At 35.5% G+C, this 24,619-nt stretch overlaps 2 protein-coding genes across 2 annotated transcripts in view; both read right to left on the bottom strand.

The window, feature by feature from the left end:
• Positions 1–4,515, bottom strand: part of eppk1 (epiplakin 1) — a gene marked incomplete at its 5' end in the record, with an annotated part of 162,725 nt that extends 158,210 nt beyond the window's left edge. The window contains 2 exons of the mRNA XM_081375708.1: positions 3,473–3,510; positions 4,359–4,515. Coding sequence (XP_081231834.1) covers positions 3,473–3,510; positions 4,359–4,515 — 195 coding nt within the window. The remainder of the gene's footprint in view (positions 1–3,472; positions 3,511–4,358) is intronic.
• A 2,476-nt stretch (positions 4,516–6,991) lies between these two features.
• Positions 6,992–22,288, bottom strand: eif3eb (eukaryotic translation initiation factor 3, subunit E, b). The gene is made up of 13 exons (XM_081375920.1): positions 22,129–22,288; positions 21,396–21,513; positions 20,588–20,705; positions 20,444–20,486; positions 20,185–20,289; positions 17,788–17,913; positions 17,249–17,373; positions 16,126–16,252; positions 14,327–14,428; positions 12,836–12,945; positions 11,498–11,600; positions 8,622–8,756; positions 6,992–8,177 (listed from the first exon to the last, which is right to left on the bottom strand). Exons 1-13 carry the CDS (start codon positions 22,216–22,218, stop codon positions 8,139–8,141), a joined length of 1,341 nt encoding a protein of 446 aa, XP_081232046.1. The 5' UTR covers positions 22,219–22,288; the 3' UTR covers positions 6,992–8,138.
• Positions 22,289–24,619: the final 2,331 nt, after the last annotated feature.

Raw genomic sequence — 24,619 nt, 5'->3', positions numbered from 1 at the left:
AAAGGGTTATCAGTGAGTTTAGAGAATGTTTGGCTATTTCTGACTCCCACTGCCTGGATCACACAAAGGAGTCCTTATTCAACAGGCTGTGAGTGTGATTGAATCTGTCAGGTAGCCTACACAATTAAAAGGCCATTTCTGTTAGTCAAATCACTTTTTACATCATCCACGCAGGTACAAGAACATCATTCACAGTTTCAAGCCCTAAATCAAGGCTTTTTAATTATCCAATGTCCATTACCAAATGAGATTTTAGTGTTTGTACGTAGCACTTACATTTGCAATGATTTAACACACACCCTCACATGACTTAGAAAAGCTACAAAGACTATTCACAGCACTTATATTATTGTTGCCCTATTGTTGGTTTGATTGCTTATATTGTTCTCGTCATTTGTAAGCCACTTTGGATAAAGGCGCCTGCTAAATAAATGATTAACATAGAGTTATATATATATATAGTGGACTCGCGTCCTCAAACTTAAAACTAATTAGAGCACTAAATTAACACCATTTAAAAACTAAAGGAGGAGAATGATAATATTGACGTCATAGACAAATGCAAATGCAAGAACCAAAGTGGCGGTTATATTATGGGGCAAAAAAAAAAAAAAAAACCTCCAACACATGAGGTACAGCCACCAAAAAGTATTTGGAAACTTCCTTTTTTGTGCTACTGTATCTGCAAGGTATTATATTTCCAAATCCACACAAAAATGCAAGAAATTGTATTGGAAAATAATTAAAAAGTAAAAAAAAAAAAAAAAAAAAAACACTTCAATCCAGGATATTGCGGTATCCAGAATAAATTATGACCTTAATTTGTTTGACCATCTGCTCCGTAAATTGCACAAATAAATCTAATTCATAAACTTGCCTTTTCTCTCAGGCTGAGAGATAATGACATTTGGATCTGTTTTTCTCTCTGTCCACTTGGAGAACAGGGGAGGAAACAGCCTTTTGTTGTCCTATAACAGTGAGCAGAGACAAAGTGTCTCCATTCATGCAGACAGAGCTATCACAGACAATCTCTGTCCGGCAGTCTATCAAACCAGCATGAACACAACAAACCTGCACTGACGACTGATCCACAGACTCAATAATCTATGCCATGTACATCAATTAATATGTACTCATATTTTGTAAACCATAAGGAAGAATGCTGAGCTGTTTTTGACTGTGTGTATCCATATATCAAGTAAACTGTGAGGTTCTGAGATGTTTTACTTGCATATCAAATCATTTACCAGCATATTTAACCACAAACAATTCTAGTATGTGGCAGAGTATTTTGCCACATAATAATTTTTTGGATATCTGAAAAGCAGCTGAAAATGCCATTTAAAATGTCATCATGGCTTGTTTTACAATACTGGCCTCTAGAGGCTGCTGGCCTGGGTAAAAAGTATGATCACTAGAGATGTTTGAAATGACATACTAGCATGCTAATATTACTAAACAGTAGCGTGGTGTAAAGTATCTGAGTAAATGTAATTAGTTACTGCACTTAAGTATCTTTATGGCTTCTTTGTACTTTCAGTATTAAATATATTAGCCACTTTTACTCAAATTTGTAATTACACATTTTGGATGGCACCTAACTTTTTCTGCAGCAGTTTATTTTTATTACAAAAGAAGCAATATCACCATCTACAAGGCATTGAAGGTACTGTATCTTGTGTGTTTTGCCCTTACTCACCAACAGCTGTCAACAAGGCTACTTTACATGAATGCAAGTGCATCAGGAAGTTGTTGAATCGCATGTGTTTCATTTATGAGAAGATTACGTGGCTACATGAGGCTGAAAACAGCACATCCAGTGCAAGTAGGCTTTAACTCTAAAGTAAACCAATACTCTTCCTAATTAATGCACTTAATGTGATAGTTAAAATTCTGTCATTAATTACTCACCCTCATGTCGTTCCAAACCCGTAAGACTTTTGTTCATCTTTGGAACACAAATGAAGATCTTTAGGTGAAATATGAGCGCTTTCTGTCACTTTGATGCTTCAAAAAGTTCATAGATATCGTAAAACTAATCCATATGAATTGAGCAGTTTAGTCCAAATTTTCTGAAAAGACACTTGAATTCATCAACTTACACATCAGTTGTGGTAAACGGAAGCTCATGGATATTCGCTTAACATATGAGAACCAATGAGGTTCATTCTCGTGTTATGCAACATGTTTGAGCTTCCGCAACAACCAATGAGATTCTTTCTCGTGTTACGAAGCACGTTTGAGCTTCCACAAGAACCAATGAGGTTCTTTCTTGTGTTACGCAGCACGTTTGAGCTTCCACAAGTACCAATGAGGTTCATTCTCGTGTTATGCAACATGTTTGAGCTTCCGCAACAACCAATGAGATTCTTTCTCGTGTTACGAAGCACGTTTGAGCTTCCACAAGTACCAATGAGGTTTATTCTCGTGTTATGCAACGTTTGAGCTTCCACAAGAACCAATGAGGTTCTTTCTTGTGTTACGAAGCACGTTTGAGCTTCCACAAGAACCAATGAGGTTTATTCTTGTGTTACGCAGCACATTTGAGCTTCCACAAGTACCAATGAGGTTCTTTCTTGTGTTACGCAGCACGTTTGAGCTTCCGCAACAACCAATGAGGTTCATTCTCTTGTTATGCAACATGTTTGAGCTTCCAAAAGAACCAATGAGGTTCTTTCTTGTGTTACACAGCACGTTTGAGCTTCCAAAAGTACCAATGAGGTTCATTCACGTTACGCAGCATGTTTGAGCTTCCAAAAGAACCAATGAGGTTCATTCTCATGTTGCGCAGCACGTTTGAGCTTCCAAAAGAACCAATGAGGTTCATTCTCATGTTACGCAGCATGTTTGAGCTTCCAAAAGAACCAATGAGGTTCATTCTCATGTTACGCAGCAAGTTTGAGCTTCCAAAAGAACCAATGAGGTTCTTTATTGTGTTACACAGCACGTTTGAGCATCCGTAAGAACCAATGAGGTTCTTTCTTGTGTTGCGCAGCACGTTTGAGGTTCTTTATTGTGTTACACAGCACATTTGAGCTTCTGCAAGAACCAGTGAGGTTTGTTCTCACACACCAAGCCGGTTCAGTTGAGCTTCTGTTTATGTTTGCTGATCAATGAGTATATGTGAATAAAAGCCTAAATTAAATCTGTTTATCATATAAAGCGATCGTATTTTCAGAAAATTTTGACTTAACCACTGAATTCCTATGGATTAGTTTTACGATATCTTTATGAACTTTTTGAAGCATCAAAGTGGTAGTTGCGTAAGCTGTCAATGGAGGGACAGAAAGCTCTCAGATTTCATCAAAAAGATCTTAATTTGCGTTCCGAAGATGAACGAAAGACTTACGGGTTTGGAACGACGTGAGGGTGAGTAATAATAAATGACAGAATTTTCATTTTTGGGTGAACTTTCCCTTTAAGACAAACATCATATCGGCATCATTAATATGGTAATAGATTGATGACATACCTGGCTCTGATGTTTTGTCTTTGACTTTTTCTCCATGACTGAAACAGAAACACAGTATTAAATTACATAAAGGAAGCTCCTGTGGAGAATATTAAACTCTGAGCTCTGGCCAACTGAAATGCTGATTACAAATGAATAATGACAAAGCTTCTCAACTGTGTGGCATGATATTGATTGAAACATTTCAGTACATACACATGAGGAGGTTTGCGTATTTGTATGAACAGTAGGTTAAGTTTGTGTCCAGCTGTCAAAACTCCTGTCACAGTAATCACTCAAACAGCAAGTTAGAGCCTGTTTGAACCTTAAACCCAAAGAAATAGTCAAGTTATGTGAACTGATTCTTCACTGTTTCAAGCTCAAATGCATGTCAGACCCTCATTGTTTCTGGGCTGCTACATTTGTGAAAATATAGGAATGGGTTTCATTTATTCAAAGAATACATTGCTGACAGTCTTCACTGAAGGGCTACAATTATACATCTGATTTAACAACAATTGCTTTGTGGTCTTTCTCAAGTGGGTCTTTTAAAGCAATTCAGATCTTGGTTTGGAAATAGCCAAAATCTGCAAAGGCTGCCATTGCGTAACATCCCAGGGAACATATAATTTAGGGATAATGCTTGAAAAATAGTAAACCGTGATTTGAGGATACAGAACGCCCCTTCGGATGACGTCAAGCAAGAGTGAACACACAACTCAACCACTTTAGCATCCTGTGCCCACTGAATGCAGCTAGTCATGAAAAAGCGGCATTGTTTCCACTTTAAAAACTTTTTTTACTTCCTCAAACAGTCTGGAATTCCTTCTTATCTGGAAATAGCTGAAGAACATCAATAAGAACTGATTCCAGATCAGCTGAGTGAGAATAAAAGCAGCTGTATTACCTGAGAGATATCCTTCCAGAGGGGAGGTGGAGCTTTGGTTACTCCAGCAACAGAAGAACAAGCTCCAGACCAGGACGGTGGCCAAAACCAGCACGAACACCCAGAGCAGCCGGGCCAGAGCCGGGTACTCCAGGGCCCAGTCCTGCAGCGCGTCCATTCTTAGCCACTTTTCCCTTTTCCCTCTCTGTCTACTCCCTCTTTCCTCTCGTCTAGCTCCTGTGGCTGCTTCTCAGTGGCAGATGGGCAACAGCTGTTTAAGGCCACAGCCCACGTCAGCTCTGGAGGAGTGCGTACACGAGTGTGTACGGCACTCGCAACCCTGCCTGGAATATCCAGCAGCCACTCCCAGGGCAAAACATCTCTCACTCACACACACCCTCAATTCACTCAGGCTCCGAGACCTGTTGGTTAATGGTAGGTAGGAGCAGAGAAATGCACCCGAGGCGGTTTAAAGCGACAACATAGTTCACGTACTAGGAGTGCGTGTACAAACGCAGAGATCATAGATGTAGTTAATGCAAACAGTGGCCTCAAAATGTATTTGGACACTTGTCACACTTATAAAAAAAGATCTTGAGGGGAAATGATTACATACATCTACTAAAAAAAGACTTGATTAGTCATTGCTAAAATGGCTGAGAAAAGTGAAGTTAGTTCTGAGAAAAGGTCTCTAGAATTTGTGCATTTTTAAGCGTGACTTCACTTTTAAGGCTTACTATATTTGTAATAAGACAATTTTTCAAAGGCAATCTTTAAACAACTATGCTTACATAAAAAAATGTTAGATACAATGTACTTGTATTGCAAAAAAACTTTTGCTGATATTGAGGTGGGATACAGGTAATGTCATGGACAGGTTTGGTAGTATGGGTAGGGTTAAAGGGTAAAGGAAAGTGTAAAAAAAAAAAAAGTGTAATTATGGATGTAATTACTTGCAGGTTTTTTTTTTTTTTTTTTTTTTTGAAGTATAATGCAAACACATGCAAGTATACAATAAGTGCATTGTATCATAACTAAATGTTAATACATAGTAGTTCATATAAAGTGGGTCCACAACATTGTTCTTTTTCCCATTCAAAACTATATTTGATGATTTTACATAAAGGTATACATTTACAATCTCCATTTTGAAGAATGTACCAAATAGATCAGCTTCCAGGAACAACATGCATTCAGTAAGTACAAAACACACACTTTCCACAAGCATTTTGTCTGGACTCTGGATGAAATATAAAAATAACCAAAGGAAAATCAGTTATTTAGAGGAAGCTGGTCATTTATGAGTCACTACAGGATCTTTCCATCGCGGTTTGCTTCTTTGACAACACACAGCCTGTGTTTTCAACCTCTGGCCCAAAATTACCTGGTCTCCTTCAAAATCAAACACAGATGCCCAACATTCCTAGGTTTCAGTTTGTAAACACAACAAAATCAACACGGTTTTAAAAGAGAAGATGATCAGTCAGGCAACTGGTAAGGAATAGTTTGTGGCCATCTATGGGTGACTAGCCAAACAGTGGTGGAAAAGTTAGTCACTGTTGCCAGCTAGTGGATAAAACATGAACTGAAAATTAATGAAGGATTTCATTACAGAACTGATGCTGGGTTCCCACAATTTATGACCAATGAATTTTCACCATCTGTGACGATCGGTGTTGGGGGTAACTCATTACAAGTAACTTGAGTTACGTAATCAGATTACTTTTTCAAGTAACTAGTAAAGTAATGCATTACTTTTTCAATTTCTAAAATATCCACTTTTTCAAGAAATATTACTTTTTCAAACAAGTAATGCTAGTTACTTTTTCACATTTATTGACTGGCAGCTCTCCTGTCCCCATGTTGAGAGAAATAAAGTGAGGTGTTGGTGTGTGCGCTGTGTAAACATGATGGTTATTGTAGTTCTAGACTAAATGTGAACTTGCATTTACTCATCTCACTGCCACGAAAACATTCAGTATTCCTCAAAATGAATAAAAACAGTAAAATGCAATCTCAGAATTTTACTCAACTTTTAGAATTAACTATTAAATTACACAAATATACTTTGTGTATTTAATCTCACTTTATTAATCAATGTCTTTGCTGCTGACCTTCAATGATCTAATTCAACCATACTAATTACTTAATAAGAGTGTTGAACTTCCTTCTCCTGTATATTATCGTTCTTTAATCCAGAACAGCAGTGCAGCTGAAAGGTTCATTTGAGCGGCGCCCTCTACCGTACAAGCGTAAATATGCATTTCCTTCAGCCTGAGGCTTACCGCTATTCAGTTCACTTATGGTGTGAAAGGGCCTTAACATTTGCCAAAAATATCACTTTTAGTTCTCGTTATTAAAAAACAAACAAGCAAGCCCAGCCCAGGTGAGACAGTAACGTAACGCATTACTTTTCATAAAAAGTAACTAAGTAATGCAATTAGTTACTTTTTTGGGGAGTAACGCAATGTTGTAATGCATTACTTTTAAAAGTAACTTTCCCCAACACTGGTGACGATCGTATACATAAATTATAATTTTTTTAAAGAAGATTGCATCTAAAACCTGTAAAATTGATCCAAATAAATGCTTTAGAACAGTTACTTAAAATTACACAATTGATCAAATATTTGGGGGCCGCAAGTTTTTGTTTTGAAAGCAATTAATCATTTTATTCAGCAAATATACATTACATTGATCAAAAATGACAGTAAAGTCGGGTTACAAAAGCATTCAAATAATACTGTTATTTTGAACTTTCTATTCATCAAATAATCCTAAGCATATTAAATATTAAGCAGCACAACAGTTTTTAACATTGATAATAATAAGAAATGATTCTTGAGCAGCAAATCAACATTGGAAGAATCATGTGACACTGAAGACTGGAGTAATGATGCTGAAAATTCAGCTTTGCCATCAGGAATAAATAAATGTTTCAAAGAATAAATAAATCTTTCAAATATATACATTTTAATAATATTAAAATGGAAAACAGTTATTTTAAATTGTAATTATGTTTCACTATATTACAGTTTTTTTTATTTTTATTATCAAATAAATTCAGCCTTGGTGATCATAAGACTTTCAAAAAGTTACAAAATCTTACAGACCCCAAATTTTTTGAACAGTAGTGTATATTAGTTACAGAATTGTCCAAAATTATTCATTTGCACAACTTTTCCAGGCCTGAAAGTCACATTTTCAAATTCTCTAATATTTCAGTACTGTAGGAAGCCTGTTGATAGAGTGAAAAAATATTAAAACTGAAGTATGTTGTTTTTTCCCATCCCAATTTTACTGTGCACAGAAAACTGAGTTAGCCATTAAAAATGTTGCTGAAGTGTCTCACAAGACAAACATAGTAGAAATAAGAGAGCGTTTGGAAAGCCCAATAATGACACAAATTACACACTTTACCTATAACCATTAAAGATTTCAGAAGTATGTTGTAGGATCCTTGAAAATGTGCTCAAAAACACACTTTCAATTGTTTATTGTGGTGTTATGATGTTCAACACAATGGCTCGCATAAGAAAAAAAAAAAAAAGTCCTTTGAGATCACACAGAACTGGAATAATTCATAAAAACTTGCCTGGTAAAATCCTTCCTTCATACAGAATACATAATTTACGACAGCATCCCGAAACTCCATAGCTTTGTCATGCTGGAAATGTTGGCAACAGTCTTTCGTAGAATGATCCTATTATAAAACATGGCTAGATAAAAGATGTTAGTTAAATACTAAGATGAGGTTGAGGAGTATAACAGTAAATCCACTCTTTGCCTTGTGCTTCCGGTCTAATAGAAGCCAGTTTCTTGACCCGCCCAGTTCGGTGTCTAGAAAGATAATGGAGGATCATTAGTTGCATAAAAGACGCAGCATATACAGCAGAAGTTCTTACTCAAAACAATTTCTATTAAATGTGTTTGACATTAATATTTAAAATGCTCTGACTCAAGCAATGTCTCCAGAGTGAACAGCAAGCAAAATGCAGGACAGCAGAAGATGATTCACATGATGTGAACTGCTTTGCTGACATAAAATATGATTATTCAGATATTACGCAGAGTCTGGGCTTTGATTTGGGAGTGTGCGAGATATTTAAGGGAACTGTATGCCAGCTAATGCTGGCTAATGTTCAGTTAAGGAAAAATTGCTTCAATGTTTAAAAGCAAAAATTTCCCAGCACACTCATTTCATGACGGTAATGATCCCAATGAGGCCCGTCTGAGGGAAAAACTCATTACTACAACCCGTTTTGTTTGCTTTGAGTCTGGTACCTCGTTCCTGCTGCTGTGACTGATCTTCTTCTCGATGTTCATGGCCAGCATCTGACTGCGGAACGACAGGCTCTTGGTCTTCTCGATCACTTGTTGATACGGCGACACGGCGTTGTTGCCCATCACCACGTGACCCTGAGCAGAAAACACCCATTAGAGAGGAGCAGTGTACTGAATAAGACTAAAACAATGCCTTTATAAATTATCAAACAACTTTTCTAAGTAATATAATGAAAAAGTAAAGGCTTCTGGGGATTTGGGGCTTCAAAGTTACTTTGGTTTTAAAGTGACTTGCAAAACTTCAGACAACTATTATTTTACTAAATTACATTTCCTATTAGGAGTGTGTGAAATATATCGTAGTTGTTGTTTTAATAATGTGCAATCTGACATTATGGAGTATGTCCCTCACTTTGAAAAAAACAAAGCAAAACACGCCTATGAGTTTTAGTAGCTATATAGAATTGCAAATGCAATATTGATTATATGACAGTTTAATAAACAATTAAGTGACGTACATTTTAGACAAAATATTGCCTGTTTTGCTCTATTTCGCCGACTAAAATAGTTCCAAACAAAGCCACAGCAGAACTGGTTTGCATCTCCGAGAAACACACAGCTGTGTTTCGCAACTGAATGAATCAGTTTATTTGAATGAATCAGTTGAATTATTGACTCAATGATTTGCTCATTAACGATGACTTGTCACCGCCTAGTTATTATCATGCGGTTTTAGTTTCACATTTAAAGTATCTTCAATATATCATATATCTTCAATGTTTTATAAAAACATCAAAACATTATTTATGCATTTGTAACTGCAGGTTAAATGCATTCATGTCCCCTCTGAGCTGCATTAAACAGTCTGTGTAAATGCATCTGAATGTCAGCTTCTGCAGTTCCTCTGCATTGCAAAGATGGATGTGGTTGATGAGTAAGTAAGATGTTACTTGTCACCGGCATTAACGCAGTCACTGCTTATAGAGTCAATGTAGTGTTTATCTTCATGTATCTACTCATCAGCACAATAGTAACCACTAAAACTTCAACATGACAGAAACTCTTTTAAATGTCAAACATAACAGCATTAAACACACTAGCAGGTTTTTCCGTTCCCTAAAAACAAATAAATTAACATTTAATTTAAACATTTATTCTCCTTATTCAATCCTATGCAAACCTGGGAAATAGAAATCCACTGCCTAATTTCCAAAGTTAAAGACAATTTCATTAAGTTACTACAACCAACTGAAAAAAAAAGCAATTAACACAGAAATTTGAGTTTAACTTACAGATGATATTAAGTTGATGTAATGATCGACATTATTATGTCAACAGAACTCTACAAAATAATGTTTGCAACTTAAAAGGTTTAATTAAAACAATAAATTATCATTTTTAAATTGCAACCATGCATTTATTTAAGATGTGGTAACAGGTCCCATGAATTACTTTTTGTAATTTAACTTAGTGGTTAAATTTAATAATTTGACATAATAAATGATGCATAAGCCACATTTAATTAGGTAAAAATGCAGATTACAGGTAAAAATCCATTTAAACAAAATCCCAGAAAATATTATGATATTTTCAATACCGCACACCCCTAGTTCCTATAAGCTTACAATAAAAGCACTATTCATTAACAAACACACACAAGAAAGGCAAGTAAACTGGTTGCGTTTCCCTTTAAACTCCAAAGTTAAAAAGCTCAACCAATAAAAAAAAATAAATAAAAAAATGCCACCCTCATGTTTCTGTCATACTCTGTACATCTAAAATCTCTTACGCACTTGTACACATTCAAACTTCGCTGACTGCACACAATGGTCAAAGATATCAAACCAGGCATGACTCGTCATGAAAGCAAATAAGAAATGCACAAGCACAAAGGAATAGATTTATGAGAGGTACAGCTAACATGAAGACGACTCCAGAAGAATATAACATATTTATAATGTATAATATAAAGTTGCATGTTCTTTTGGAAACACTTCGCAATAACATTCTATATGTTAACATTACTTAATGCAATAGCTTACGTGAAACAATTAATATTTGTACATTAATCTTAATGATAATTTCTACAAAAACAATTTTAACACTTCAATAAATTAACATTAGTTATTGTATTATGAACAAAATTAATTAACAGTAACCTAGATTAATAGTTTAAGCTATATTTAAAAAAAAGTTGCTTTTGCTAATATTAATGTGTACCTTTATTGTAAATTTTTGTGTAAAATGGAAAAGAGCAGTTTGGACATTCTGCTAAACACCTCCTTTTGTGTCCCACAGAAATAAAAGAAAAGGGTAACTAACAATAAGGCCCCATTTGCTAATCCATTAACTATAAATCCATTCACTAACTACCAAAGAGCATATATTACTATGACATTATAACTTAACATTAATATTGGTAATTAATAAAAAAACAGTTGTTCTTTCTTCGTTCATGTTAGTTTACAATCTAATGTCTAATATTAACAGATACAACTTTTGATTTTAAAAATGTAAAAGTAAATAATGAGATTTTTATCAACTAAGATTAATAAATGCTGCATAAATATTGTTCATTGTTAGTTCATGTTAAATAATGCCATCAAATGAAAGCCCAACTGTAAAAACTGCTGACAAAAAAAATCATAGGATTCAACAGATCAACAGATTTTTGGCAGAATTATCTCTTTAAGGTTCATATTGAGCTAAAAAATAAAAAAAACGTAAGACTCAAAAAACTGCTTTAGGCTATGTGTACCTTATTTAAACAGTGTACCAACAAACGTCCCTGTTTCACTGTCAGAGGGAGTCTAGTGTGTCTCAAACTAATGGGCTTTGTGTTTGGACATGTGTTCTGCACCCCAAAGCTCGCTCACCAGTTTGGAGTCGATTTTGGCATCCAGTCTGGCATTGCGGATCAAGTTTACGATCCATCTCTCAGCCTCCTCGGGGGTCATATTCAGCTTATCTGCCAACATACTGCCCAGAGACAGGAAGAGCGATGGATGAGAGGGAGAAAATGAGAAATGCTGAGATTGGCTAAGGTCAACAACAAGCTGTAGCTCTCCTCTTCAAACAAGAGTTCAAACAGTCCCAGTGAAAATCAATCAGTGTAATAAACACAAGCAGGTGACATGAATTAAGATGTACCACCATGTCTAAGACTAAATGTGAACACAACAGGGTTCCTAAATAGTGGTGTTCAAAGAAACTTTTAAAGGGGGAACTATTGTGCTTTTTTGCGTTTTGTTGCTATTTGAGCATGAAAAAAGTCTGCAAAGTAACAAAGAACAAAGTCCACTCCAGTAAACACTGTTTCTGAAATCCCTGAAACGGCTCGATTGTAGTCTTGAGTTTTTGTCTGGGAACGAACACGTCATAATATTCCTTGTTTTAATAATTCCCACCCAAGGCATACAAAAAAAGTGGTGAGGCCTGGTTCTGTTGCATTAGTAGTGTGTTAAAACTCGCGGTTATGGTAAGGGGCGTGACTCTTCCGAAACACGCTTGAAGTGTGGTTGACCAATCACAACACACTGGTCCAGCCGACCAATCACAGAACACTGCTTTTTTCGGAAGGAGGGACTTCATAGAGACAGGAACTAAACAGGGCTGCATTTCACAAAAGCATCGCAAGCCCAAGTAGATCAACTTAGCTCATGATGCTTTTGAGAAACGCAGTCCAGAGCGTTACTGACAGACTGGAAAGAGAGGTGCTGCAATAAAAAAAAAAAAGTGAATATAATAAAAAATAATGTGTTTTCTGAACATTCAAGTATGAAAACCTTTTCTAGTAGACTCCGTAAAACAAAATCAATAATTTAAAAAAAGTTAATAATAGGTCCCTTTAACAACCATCAATGTAACGCCTATAAATGTTATTAGAGTAAACGAAAACTTAAACCAACAAACATTTGTTACTTTATTTCAATTCACTTAATGTTAAACGCACACACCCGAATAAAACTATAAATAAAACTATAAATAACTCCAATAGTATCTCAATGATACTAAAATAACATGTAACAGTTGTACTCTCCATCTAGCTATCCTTAGCTCAGTATTCAGAATGTACACCATTGTGATGTCAGATTTGGTTGGGGTCCATTGATCCTGGCAGCGCAGTGAATCCTCGCAGCACGCTACGCTCTTTTTACAGCGCTAAGAGGATTAGCACACACTAGTCTATCAAGATTCATCCTGGGGGGGGTTACCTGATGCTGATGCACTGATGGATCCGGCAGAAGGTCTCGAAGATGAACAGCCGTGCGTTTTCAATGAAATCCTCCAAGCAGGCTACCAAGAAGAAGTCGTTCACCAGCACCTTGAAAACAAATAGAGTCCATTCAAACGATGTGTTTTAGAAGTTGTGTAAATATTGTTGATGGTCCACTGAAAGGCAAGGAGACTGAACTATGTACTTTTAAAAATGTAAAAAAAAAAGTCACTTAATTTTACATCAAAACCAATTCATATTTTTTTATAGAAAATAAACTTTCTCCAATAAACCTTTACAGTAAAATGTGTGAGTTCTGCACACAAATGCAGTACCACAAACAGAATTGCAAAAATACAGGTCTAAGATATTATATGTATTCACTTAATGTTAAACGCACACACCCGAAAAAAAAAAGAAGAAAAAAAAAGAAAAAAAAAGATTTGAGTTGAAAAAAGTAAAAGATTTGAAAAAAATAAAATTATATATATACAGTGAGGAAAATACGTATTTGAACACCCTGCTATTTTGCAAGTTCTCCCACTTGGAGATCATGAAGGGGTCTGAAATTGTCATCGTAGGTGCATGTCCACTGTGAGAGACATAATCTAAAAAAAATAATCCAGAAATCACAATATATGATTTTTTAACTATTTATTTGTATGATACAGCTGCAAATAAGTATTTGAACACCTGTCTATCAGCTAGAATTCTGACCCTCAAAGACCTGTTAGTCTGCCTTTAAAATGTCCACCTCCACCCCATTTATTATCCTAAATTAGATGCACCTGTTTGAGGTCGTTAGCTGCATAAAGACACCTGTCCACCCCATACAATCAGTAAGAATCCAACTACTAACATGGTCAAGACCAAAGAGCTGTCCAAAGACACTAGAGACAAAATTGTACACCTCCACAAGGCTGGAAAGGGCTACGGGGAAATTGCCAAGCAGCTTGGTGAAAAAACCCTCCATGATTTCTAAGTGGAAGAACTTGCAAAATAGCAGGGTGTTCAAATACTTATTTTCCTCACTGTATGTCTGTGTGTATATATATGTGTGTATGTATGTATATATATATATATATATATATATATATATATATATATATATATATATATATATATATATATATATATATATATATATAGACAAATCCCACTGGCGTAAACTGAAACGGTGTTGAAAAGGCAGTTGAGATTATGTTTTCACAGGTCTGAATGCTGAACACTCCCTCTGGCCACATCTAAGAGAGGAGCTGCCTCATAACTGTAGGTCTGAGAACTGACAGCAGAAAGGCTTTGAAAAGCCCAGTGGGAAACGGCATTAAATTACAGAAGACAGGGATTTGCAGTGGATGAATACATATGGCTTCAAGCAAAACCGTTCTTCTCAATGTATGCCTCCAAACGACTCAAACTGAGGGAAACAGTGTTAGTTGGAATCACAGGGATGACAGGCCTGGTAACACACAGCGGGTGGTGATCTTACCGACTCGCACTCCCTCAGTTTTTTCTGGGCGCTGTCGAAATCAAAGTTAACATAGAGGCACTCCACAAACTCTGTGATGGGATCCTTGTATGTGTATGACTCCTGTTGAGAGAGTGAAAGCAGAGCGAAACATTAATCTCGTGCTAATTTGACAGCGAGTGCCAAAGTCTGGGGTATAAATGTGGCGTCGCCCCAAGAAGCACTCTGACGACTGCATTTAAAAAGAGACGCTAATTCACAAACTCTGAATCAATACTTAAAAGGAAGCACATTTAAAATGAGCTTAACTGAATGCGATGATGCTTGTCGTGATAGAAACCTCAAAGGAGAATCTGTGAGCTCATTCATCTGAACCACAAAGAAGACAATCTTCAAAACAACCTGAACTCAAATAAACTCTATCGGCTCAGATGCACTTTCATAAAAACAGTGGTTTTATGCATATTAGCATGTGTGATCAAGGAATGGTCAACTAGTTGGTTTATCTTCATTTTTCTGAGTTTTTATTTTAGCTTTAATATTTAAAGCATAAGGATGTTGATATTGATGTGAACATAAGAGTATTAATATGATGATACTCTTATAATTCAGCAGTTAATATCTGAACACATCATACATTGGTCTACACACAATGTGACAATTAACACAGTTAAATCTATCACACAACACTGAGCAAACCTAGCGATTTCATTGTCCAAAGGAACCATGAAACATTAGGCTACATTATCCATTTTGTTAATTTATGGCAAACAAACAACATGACCCTAAACCAGAGTAAAGGGCCGGTTATGCTTTTTGTTCCATTGGCTTGCATTCAAATGTACATAAATGCGGAAGCCCAGAAACGAAAGCTCATGCATTTGGGGACGTAGCGAGCACCAGCTACGCATTATTTTCACATTTGCATAATTTCCAACATTTTTGTAGGAAGAGGATTACAGCATTTCACTAGATTTGTAATGAGATGCGTTTGTAAACCTGTTTTCAGAAACGGTGGTTTCCGACAAAGTAAAAGCTCAACTTCAGTTTCTGTCAAAATAATGTCTCATGGGTTTGAAAATATAGAAATTAGGACAAAAGTATTTTAATTTCCTACTGCAGCATAAAGTAAATAATGTATTCATGAAATATTCATTTTCATTTGTTTTGTTTCACAATATATGGCTATTACTGTCATAGAAATAATAATATAAAATTATTATTATTATAATAAAATTCTAATTGTTTGGCTTCCTAAAACACCAGTGTGAATGTTGTAGCCTATTGGTTAGAGAGTCAGACTGGTAACCCGGTCGTTGTGCCGTTGAGCAATGCACCTAACCCCCAATCGCTCCCCGGGTGCCACAGTGAATGGTTGGCCACTGAATGGTTGTGTGTTCACTACTCACTACTCCTAATGAGTGTGCACTAACTTGGATAGGTTAAATGCAGAGGACAAACCCAGAGTATGGCCTTCACTTCACTTTAATGTAGACTGAGACACCATATCACAACTAACAAGAGGGTTGAGTTCCCATTTAAAGTACAAGTCAATTCACCGACTTTTTTCTTTATTCAATTTGCACACTGAACTCTCAAAGAAGAATTTAACTTTAATGTACAAAAACATATGGGGTTATGCCCCCGATTCCCCTTAGAGAAACATAGTCTAACAAAATCCTGTGGGAAACACTGGTGACATCATATCACGCCCATTGCAGCATCCATAGTAATTTCATGCAAAATTTCCACGGGATAACTATATACCCACTAGTCATTCAGAAAATCCACCCATTTGAATCTGCGGCGATCATGCTAACCTGTTGGATGACTTTGACCAGGTCTTTGAGGACCTGTCGTCGTTTCCTCACGTCCTTGTTGGTAATGACGGCCGTGGTCAGGTAGCGCAGAATGTGGGGGCACATGGTCTGAATTGCGTTCAAGTACCTAAGAAACAGACAACATCCATCAGTAATGCAAAACATTTTTTTATTCATCACAGTTCAAAAGCTTGGGGTCAGTAAATTTTTTTTTTTTTTAAGAAAATAGGAAATTTATATTTTTATTCAGCAAGGATGCATTACATTGATTAAAAGTGATATTTATCATGTTAAAAAAGATTTCTATTTCAAATAAATACTGTTCTTTAAAAATCTCTATTCATTAAAGAATCCTGAAAAAAAAAAAAAAATTAATGATAATAATAAGAAATGTTTGTTTTTTAAGCAGCAAATCAGCATATTAGAATGATTTCTGAAGGATCATGTGACACTGAAGACTGGAGTAATGATGCTGAAAATTCAGCTTTGTCATTATTTTTGACATAACTTTGTATTTTTGATCAAATAATAGCCTTGGTGCCCAATTCTTTCAAAAACATTTAAAAAATATTACAGAGCCCAAACTTTTGAACTGTAGTGTATATGTTTTATGTTTTGCAATAACAAATATATATTTTTAGATTTTCCAATAACAGAAACATTCCAAAATTAAATAATACTGAATCAAATAAATTCAAGAAATCAGTACAGATATGTACTGTAAAAACCAATGACAATTATAACCAATGAGAATTTGGATTTTTTGTCCAAAAAAGAAAACTTTAATTGGTTTCTGTTTTAAAATTACATCAGTGTGGTCTTTCAAACACTCAACACAGAGTGTATCATCTTCAAAGTGCTCAGACTGAGCAAAGCTCATTATATGGTCATGCAAACAAGCACTGTACCCCCTAAAAATGTAACGCTTTCAAGAGCAAATCTCATTAACAGTGAATTTTCCAGCTATTGATGCAAACACAACACACACATCATGGCAAGTCCCTTTAGCAAGTGATAACAAAAATGTTATGCAAATGTGGTTTCTTGCATTCCTACATTCTTTAATGAGCAATTTGAGAGTGCTTGTAATAACAAAGAGGGAATTTTGTGTCGTCGTACTCACTGGGGCTGATAGAGAAACAGCTCAATGATGTTGTCTCTGCCTTTGGGGTGGTTAAAGAAGACGAACAGAGACCAGTGTATGAGCCACGTCCTCTGCTGCAGCGACTGAAGAGGGGAACTCACCGACTGAACCGTGGCAGGCAAGAAAAACATGGTTTCATTAAAAAAGTCAACATTGCTTCAGCCTTCTGTCATATCGTTGAGGTTGACATTACTAGTACGGACTAGCAAAGCAAGCGAGGCCGTAGTAAATCCACACACATCCATCTTTAACTGCACCGCAAATAAAAATTCCAAGCATTTACTTCTCAAAGCTGATGCAATGTAAATGTCATCCTGGTCAATTTTGTGTGTATAGTTGATCTAATGCCTGATGTCTGCTAGAGGACTGTTATATCTGAGCTCAAAGGAACATGGGTAATACAGCAAATTAACCAGTGGGAAGGATATTGGATTTCTCCAGCTGATGAAATACAGCCGCAAAGCTTCTATTATACAGGGGAGACAGAGGATTGAATGATTGATGCCGGACAGACATACGTTGTTGTCGATGGTCTCTCGTAAGCGGGTCAGGTCCTCCATGGCCGCCTCCCAGTTCTGCATGAGGATCTCGGACGCCAGTTTTCCCCAGAGAGAGCTCAGAGCGTTCCTGTCTGTTGAGGGAACCTGAGTCATGACAACAAAACATATTGATTTTGTTGGTATCAATTCTCTGCCAATTTCCACGATAAAATTTCATTGATCCAGCTCCCACAGCTATACATTTTTCGGATATACTGTTGCTTTGGCATTGATGAAAATTGTCACGTCTCGATTGGTTAGGACACAATTTTGAACCCACAACTGACTTTTATTTTATTTGGAAATCATTGAGAAAATTTTTCATAAATACATAAATGATATATATATTTGCAATTTAAATGAACTGTTTTCTATTTTAATATATTTTAAAGCTAAATTATTGATATTATCAGCAGCCAATACTCCTGTCCTCATTGTCACATGATCCTTCAGAATTGTATTAATTTTAATATGCTGGTTCGGTGCTCAAGAAACATTTTTTATTACTATTAATGTTGAAAACAGCTGCTTTGCAATATTTTTGTAGAAACTGTTATACATTTCTCTCTATTATTTAATTTTTTTTAAAAGAATGGCATTAAATTGAAATCTTTTGTAACATTATAAATGTCTTTAATGTCACTTTTGATCAATTTAACAGATCTTTGATGAACATATATATTTTTTGCAAATAAATAAATTACAAATCTTACTTGTCCTGAACTTTTGAACAGTATAAATATTTTAAATTTCACCAAAATAGCTTTGCTTATATCAAGATATGTCTGCTAATAAATTTAAAAAAATATAAATATAAAATTATAAAAAAAATAAAAAAAAATAATCAGACATACACTCACCTAAAGGATTATTAGGAACACCATACTAATACTGTGTTTGACCCCCTTTCGCCTTCAGAACTGCCTTAATTCTACGTGGCACTGATTCAACAAGGTGCTGAAAGCATTCTTTAGAAATGTTGGCCCATATTGATAGGATAGCATCTTGCAGTTGATGGAGATTTGTGGGATGCACATCCAGGGCACGGAGCTCCCGTTCCACCACATCCCAAAGATGCTCTATTGGGTTGAGATCTGGTGACTGAGGGGGCCATTTTAGTACAGTGAACTCATTGTCATGTTCAAGAAACCAATTTGAAATGATTCGAGCTTTGTGACATGGTGCATTATCCTGCTGGAAGTAGCCATCAGAGGATGGGTACATGGTGGTCATAAAGGGATGGACATGGTCAGAAACAATGCTCAGGTAGGCCGTGGCATTTAAACGATGCCCAATTGGCACTAAGGGGCCTAAAGTGTGCCAAGAAAACATCCCCCACACCATTACACCACCACCACCAGCCTGCACAGTGGTAACAAGGCATGATGGATCCATGTTCTCATTCTGTTTACGCCAAATTCTGACTCTACCATCTGAATGTCTCAACAGAAATCGAGACTCATCAGACCAGGCAACATTTTTCCAGTCTTCAATTGTCCAATTTTGGTGAGCTTGTGCAAATTGTAACCTCTTTTTCCTATTTGTAGTTGAGATGAGTGGTACCCGGAGGGGTCTTCTGCTGTTGTAGCCCATCCGCCTCAAGGTTGTGCGTGTTGTGGCTTCACAAATGCTTTGCTGCATACCTCGGTTGTAATGAGTGGTTATTTCAGTCAAAGTTGCTCTTCTATCAGCTTGAATCAGTCGGCCCATTCTCCTCTGACCTCTAGCATCAACAAGGCATTTTCGCCCACAGGACTGCCGCATACTGGATGTTTTTCCCTTTTCACACCATTCTTTGTAAACCCTAGAAATGGTTGTGCGTGAAAATCCCAGTAACTGAGCAGATTGTGAAATACTCAGACCGGCCCGTCTGGCACCAACAACCATGCCACGCTCAAAATTGCTTAAATCACCTTTCTTTCCCATTCTGACATTCAGTTTGGAGTTCAGGAGATTGTCTTGACCAGGACCACACCCCTAAATGCATTGAAGCAACTGCCATGTGATTGGTTGATTAGATAATTGCATTAATGAGAAATTGAACAGGTGTTCCTAATAATCCTTTAGGTGAGTGTATACTAGTATAAGCAAAATTATTTTTGTGAATTTAAAACATAGCAGTTACAATGCATAATATTTTTGTTTATGTTCCTTTAACGGTTTTTCTAACCATCTCGAGGTACTGTTACTGGTTGTCTGTACAAGCAAATTATTAAAAACAAAACACTTTAACTGTTAAAACACTCAGGGAAGAAACAAATTAATTTGCTTCTATTTTCATTCATTTCAGTGTCAATTTTACACTTCACAAATCAAATTAACCAAAAACATAGGATAAACACTAGCAGTCTTGCTTACATGAACAAGAACACTTACTAGCACACGGAAGAAGTAGAGATACTCCGCAGCCCCAGAGTAGTTGCCACACTCATACTGGAATTTGGCATAGCGGTATAGCGTATCCAAATATTCCTGACGAAACTGAGGGAGAAGAACACAGAGGTAACGCAAAATGGCAGTGAAATTAAATATTCAATGATGCAATAAGCTGTTGATTAGCGTCTCTGAAAATAAAAAAGGAATAATTGGTTATAGTTTGTATTGGTTTTAGTATGTTGCAACTTGCAAAACTTACACTATGTTTGTCTGCTAAATATTCAAACAGCATCCTCCCATCTCTAAGAAAAAAAAATGCATCTTATTAGTGACTTTGCATGACCACAAAACACACCAGATATTGTATTTCAAGGTGCAGTACAGCAATATGATGACATCAGACCTGGTGGACTGCATTTGTCTCTGAGTCTCTGGATCTTCAAACATCTTCACTATGGGTTCAGTCTCAGACTGGAGCTGCTTCAGCTGGGCCACCACTGTGGTTCTTTTCTCCCTTAAGGCTACACAGAGAGAAATTATTACATGTAATAGTATACATGAAATATACCGTACTGATCAAAAGTTTGGAAGCATTATTATTATTTTTTATGTTTTTCAATGAAGTTTCTTATGCTCATCAAGCCTGCATTTATTTGATCGAAAATACAGAAATTTATTTCGAAATATTTAAAATGATGGTTTTCTATTTTAATATACTTTAAAATATGATTTATTTCTGTGATGCAAAGCTGAATTTTCATTAGCGATTACTCCAGTCTTCGGTGTCACATGATCCTTCAGAAATCATTCTAATATGCTGATTTGATCAGTTTATTATTATCAATGTTGACTTCAATAAAAGTGCTTGTACAGAATATGTCAGGTAGGCTAACCTTACATTTACCTCAGGAAAGCCATTCAATGATCATAAACCCATCAGTTAGCTAGAAAAATTAACTCTTGAAGTGGAGCATTTTACTAAATATATATTATGCACCCTTACATTTTACATATTCATTACATTTTAACTTAACCTGTTCATCAACATTTAGGACTTGAATCAAAACATATATAATATATCTGGCTGGCCTGGGGATTGACACTAATTTCACAATTTGATTTCAATTCACAGGCTTGCGCTTTGATTCAATTCCAGATATACAGATATGTTTTTATTTAACTCTATTTTAGGTGAGAGGGGAAATACTTACAATGTGGAATTTCTTTGTCAGGATAAAGGTTCTTATATACGTCCATGGCGAAGTCCACCATGTTCGTTTCACTGAGAAGATCCAGCTTTCCTTGGAGAAGTTCTTTCTCATTGTAGATCTGAGGTGACAATAAACATCAGATTTAACAGCACTATATCAGGATTTTTGAATATATGACTGACTTTAAATTGAAGAGGTATTATGCAACATAATAACATGATTTTAACAGACATATATCAAAGTCAAAGCACTGAAATACTAGGCTAAGTTACATGACATACAGTACATATTTTCATTTATCTCACAACAAATAAATACATAGTATTTTAACATATACCACAACAATTATTGATGACAATATTTAAGTATTTATGGCATACGTGTTACTTTTAAGAATATCATGGTGTTATTACAACAAAATAACACTATGTCCAAGCACTATGTCCAAGTATAATATTATACATAAAATGAGACATGAGTTACGAAATAAAAATGTATGCTTTATATTATGCTGATCTGTCAAAAATAATACAAAACAAGTAAACGTTTAATGCAATTATCACTATAAAGAGGTAATTTCTGCTTTAATATCAGATAAGAAAACCAAATAATTTATCCAGACCAGTTGACTTTCCGCCACACGTGGCGCTGCACGACTAGCGACTACCAATTAATTAAGAATATAGCTGAGTAACGAAGTATTTACTTTACACTACTGTGGTTTATATATTACCTCCTTGACAGAAAGAAATTCCAGCAGCGGAAAGACCAAATGTCGGTCTAAAAAATGCGCAATCTTGGTGGTCAGATCGTACTCCGCCATTTTGGAAACGGAAATGAGCTTCTAAATAACTTTATTCAAACACTGAAGAGACAACAATGACCTGCTGCACTCCACAATCACTCTCAGTCATTCCCTTTAGTAGATTGGTGTTTATTGTTACTACACAACTGTTCATATCCTCATGAGACCCAGAAATATATTTTTTTCCTCTGTAGAGGACATTATATTTTAATAATTTTCTTTGAGACCATTTATAAGCCACAGTTTTAGCACATCCAGGGCTTTTCAGACTGAGGTGGGTCATTCCTGGTACAGTATGCGGTGACTTTCCTGTCCCAATGATTTATTTACTCATATTTTCTCTAAAATGAGTCACATATTTATAATAAATGGCTTAAATTGTAGATTTAAATATTCTTTACCATTTAAACAGAGATAATAGACATTTAAAATACTATTTTGTATTTTACACAATTTTAATTGATATATGCATTAAATTTTATCATGTCCTCGGTGCACAGTAATCAACCAACTAATTATGTTATTGGCTAGGCTAAACTGCCTTTAATCATACATATAAATCATGTGAAAATATAGGTCTTTTTCTTTCAATTTTCTTCAATTACTGTGTCCCTGAAGTCATCGTCCACCCTGTTAGTGTGTACTTTTCTGCCCTTCCAAATCTGACTGCATTTTCATTGATACCATTTGCAAGAAGTGACATCATTTCTTTTTCCCGCTGGAATTCAACTGTACAAACTGAGGTAAGCTTCAACTCTCACTCCTAACTTTTTTTTTTAGTTTTTGAATGTTATCCTGCTTGTCCCACCCTTAAAGTTCCACCCTGTTAGGCTATGTTATTGAGTATGTTTGTCCTATCAAAAAAATGTAAAAACAAATCTGACATAGTTATAAAAGTTCTGTTCATCTGTAGAAGGTTAGCTAGCTAAATGTTGATCACTCAAAGAGCTATGACTAACTTAGCTCAGAATTTTCCACCCTGTTAAGATTCCACCCTGTTAGGTCTATAAACCTAACAGGGTGGAATGTGAAACTAACAGGGTGGAAATTCTAATCGAATTTTGTATATGTTTGTTAATCTAGTTAATTCAAATGAATTATAGTATCTTTATTTTTAATCAAATATAAATAAATACAAATGTAATTTATTATGTCTATCTTCTCTAATTTGTAAATATTTCTCTAGCCATCTGAAGAGAGAATTGTTTTGCCACCATGATTGATTGTGATAAGGAACCACATAGCTATTTTTTGTGTCCCTCCCCCAATTTTTTGGGGATTTTTTTTATTTTATTGTTTTGAAACAGTATTATATAGGTGCAGTTCCACACATTACTGATGGCAAACCATGCAGGACAATGACAAAAAGCTCATCCACTGAACCTTTTAACACTGGTGTTCCACCCTGTTATATTCCGTTCCACCCTGTTATGCTCCTTTCCACCCTGTTAGACAAGTCATTTTAAATAATAATTTGACAGCAACGTTAAATGTTTGGTATACTTTTTTGTCTTATTTTGTGAGGTGAGGAGCACGAACAGCATATATATGTTTTTGAGCCAATTATTATTATTTTTTTTTTACCATACTATTTGCAAAAATGGGCACAAAAAGTACCTGTTTTTAATAATCAAGACATACTATTCATCAAAAAATTGTTTTGCTTGTTTCAAGAAGAAAAAAAAATTCTAAGATGGCATAAGGGATATACTACCCAAGAAAAGTTCATTATTGTTTAACATTTAGATTATTAACATGTTGTGATAACTATGTTCAGTGTCTGAACAATCTACCCATAATTATTATTTTTTGAGTCCCTGAGCTTGACCAATATGTATTCCTTATAGTTAAACACTATTTTGGTAGAATGCTAAAAACATGAAAATCATGTACTTTTTTTCCCAACACTTATGAAGCCAAAATGTCACTGCATACCGAATGACCCAGATATCAAATGGTTGGAGGTTACACCATGACAACTCCCTCTCCTTGGTCTTTAAATATGATTGACTTAATTAGTCTACTTTCAGCACTTATGGGAATATGGTACTATTTTGTAATTATCATTTAAATCAGACTATTTTTCATATTGTTTGTCATAATTTAACATCTCAAGACAACTTTAGTGGGGTTTCAAATATGACTTTCTGTTTTGAGAAATGCATCAGTTTCATACATGTCCAGGACTTACAGCATGCAGCATCAGGCATTTTAGGTGAATAAGTGTATAGGGAAGAAATTACATATTTCATATTCATATTGATATGAAATATGAGATATTATGAAAATGTTGCCAAGTTATTACTGTATTTAGCATAGCTACTTCTTTTTCTTCTTTCTTTTTTTCTTACATGTTGCCCAGAGAACAAATTAATATGCAAATTACAGACATCATGTATATAATGGGAAAACTCGTTTT

This window comes from Scardinius erythrophthalmus (genome assembly GCF_964197995.2).
Source record: "Scardinius erythrophthalmus genome assembly, chromosome: 10".
NCBI classification, from domain to species: Eukaryota; Metazoa; Chordata; class Actinopteri; order Cypriniformes; family Leuciscidae; genus Scardinius; species Scardinius erythrophthalmus.
This window is presented reverse-complemented; position numbering and strand designations above follow the sequence as displayed.

Bases quoted from the DNA above. Each gene is read 5' to 3' on its own strand.
- eif3eb (XM_081375920.1), bottom strand. From the start codon at position 22,218: ATGGCGGAGTACGATCTGACCACCAAGATTGCGCATTTTTTAGACCGA. The intron at 20,706-21,395 runs GTAAGTATTTCC...CTCTCTGTGTAG, and splicing joins TGACAAAGAAATTCCACATT to CCTTAAGGGAGAAAAGAACC. The intron at 20,487-20,587 runs GTCTGATGTCAT...TTTTTTTCTTAG, and splicing joins AGACAAATGCAGTCCACCAG to AGATGGGAGGATGCTGTTTG.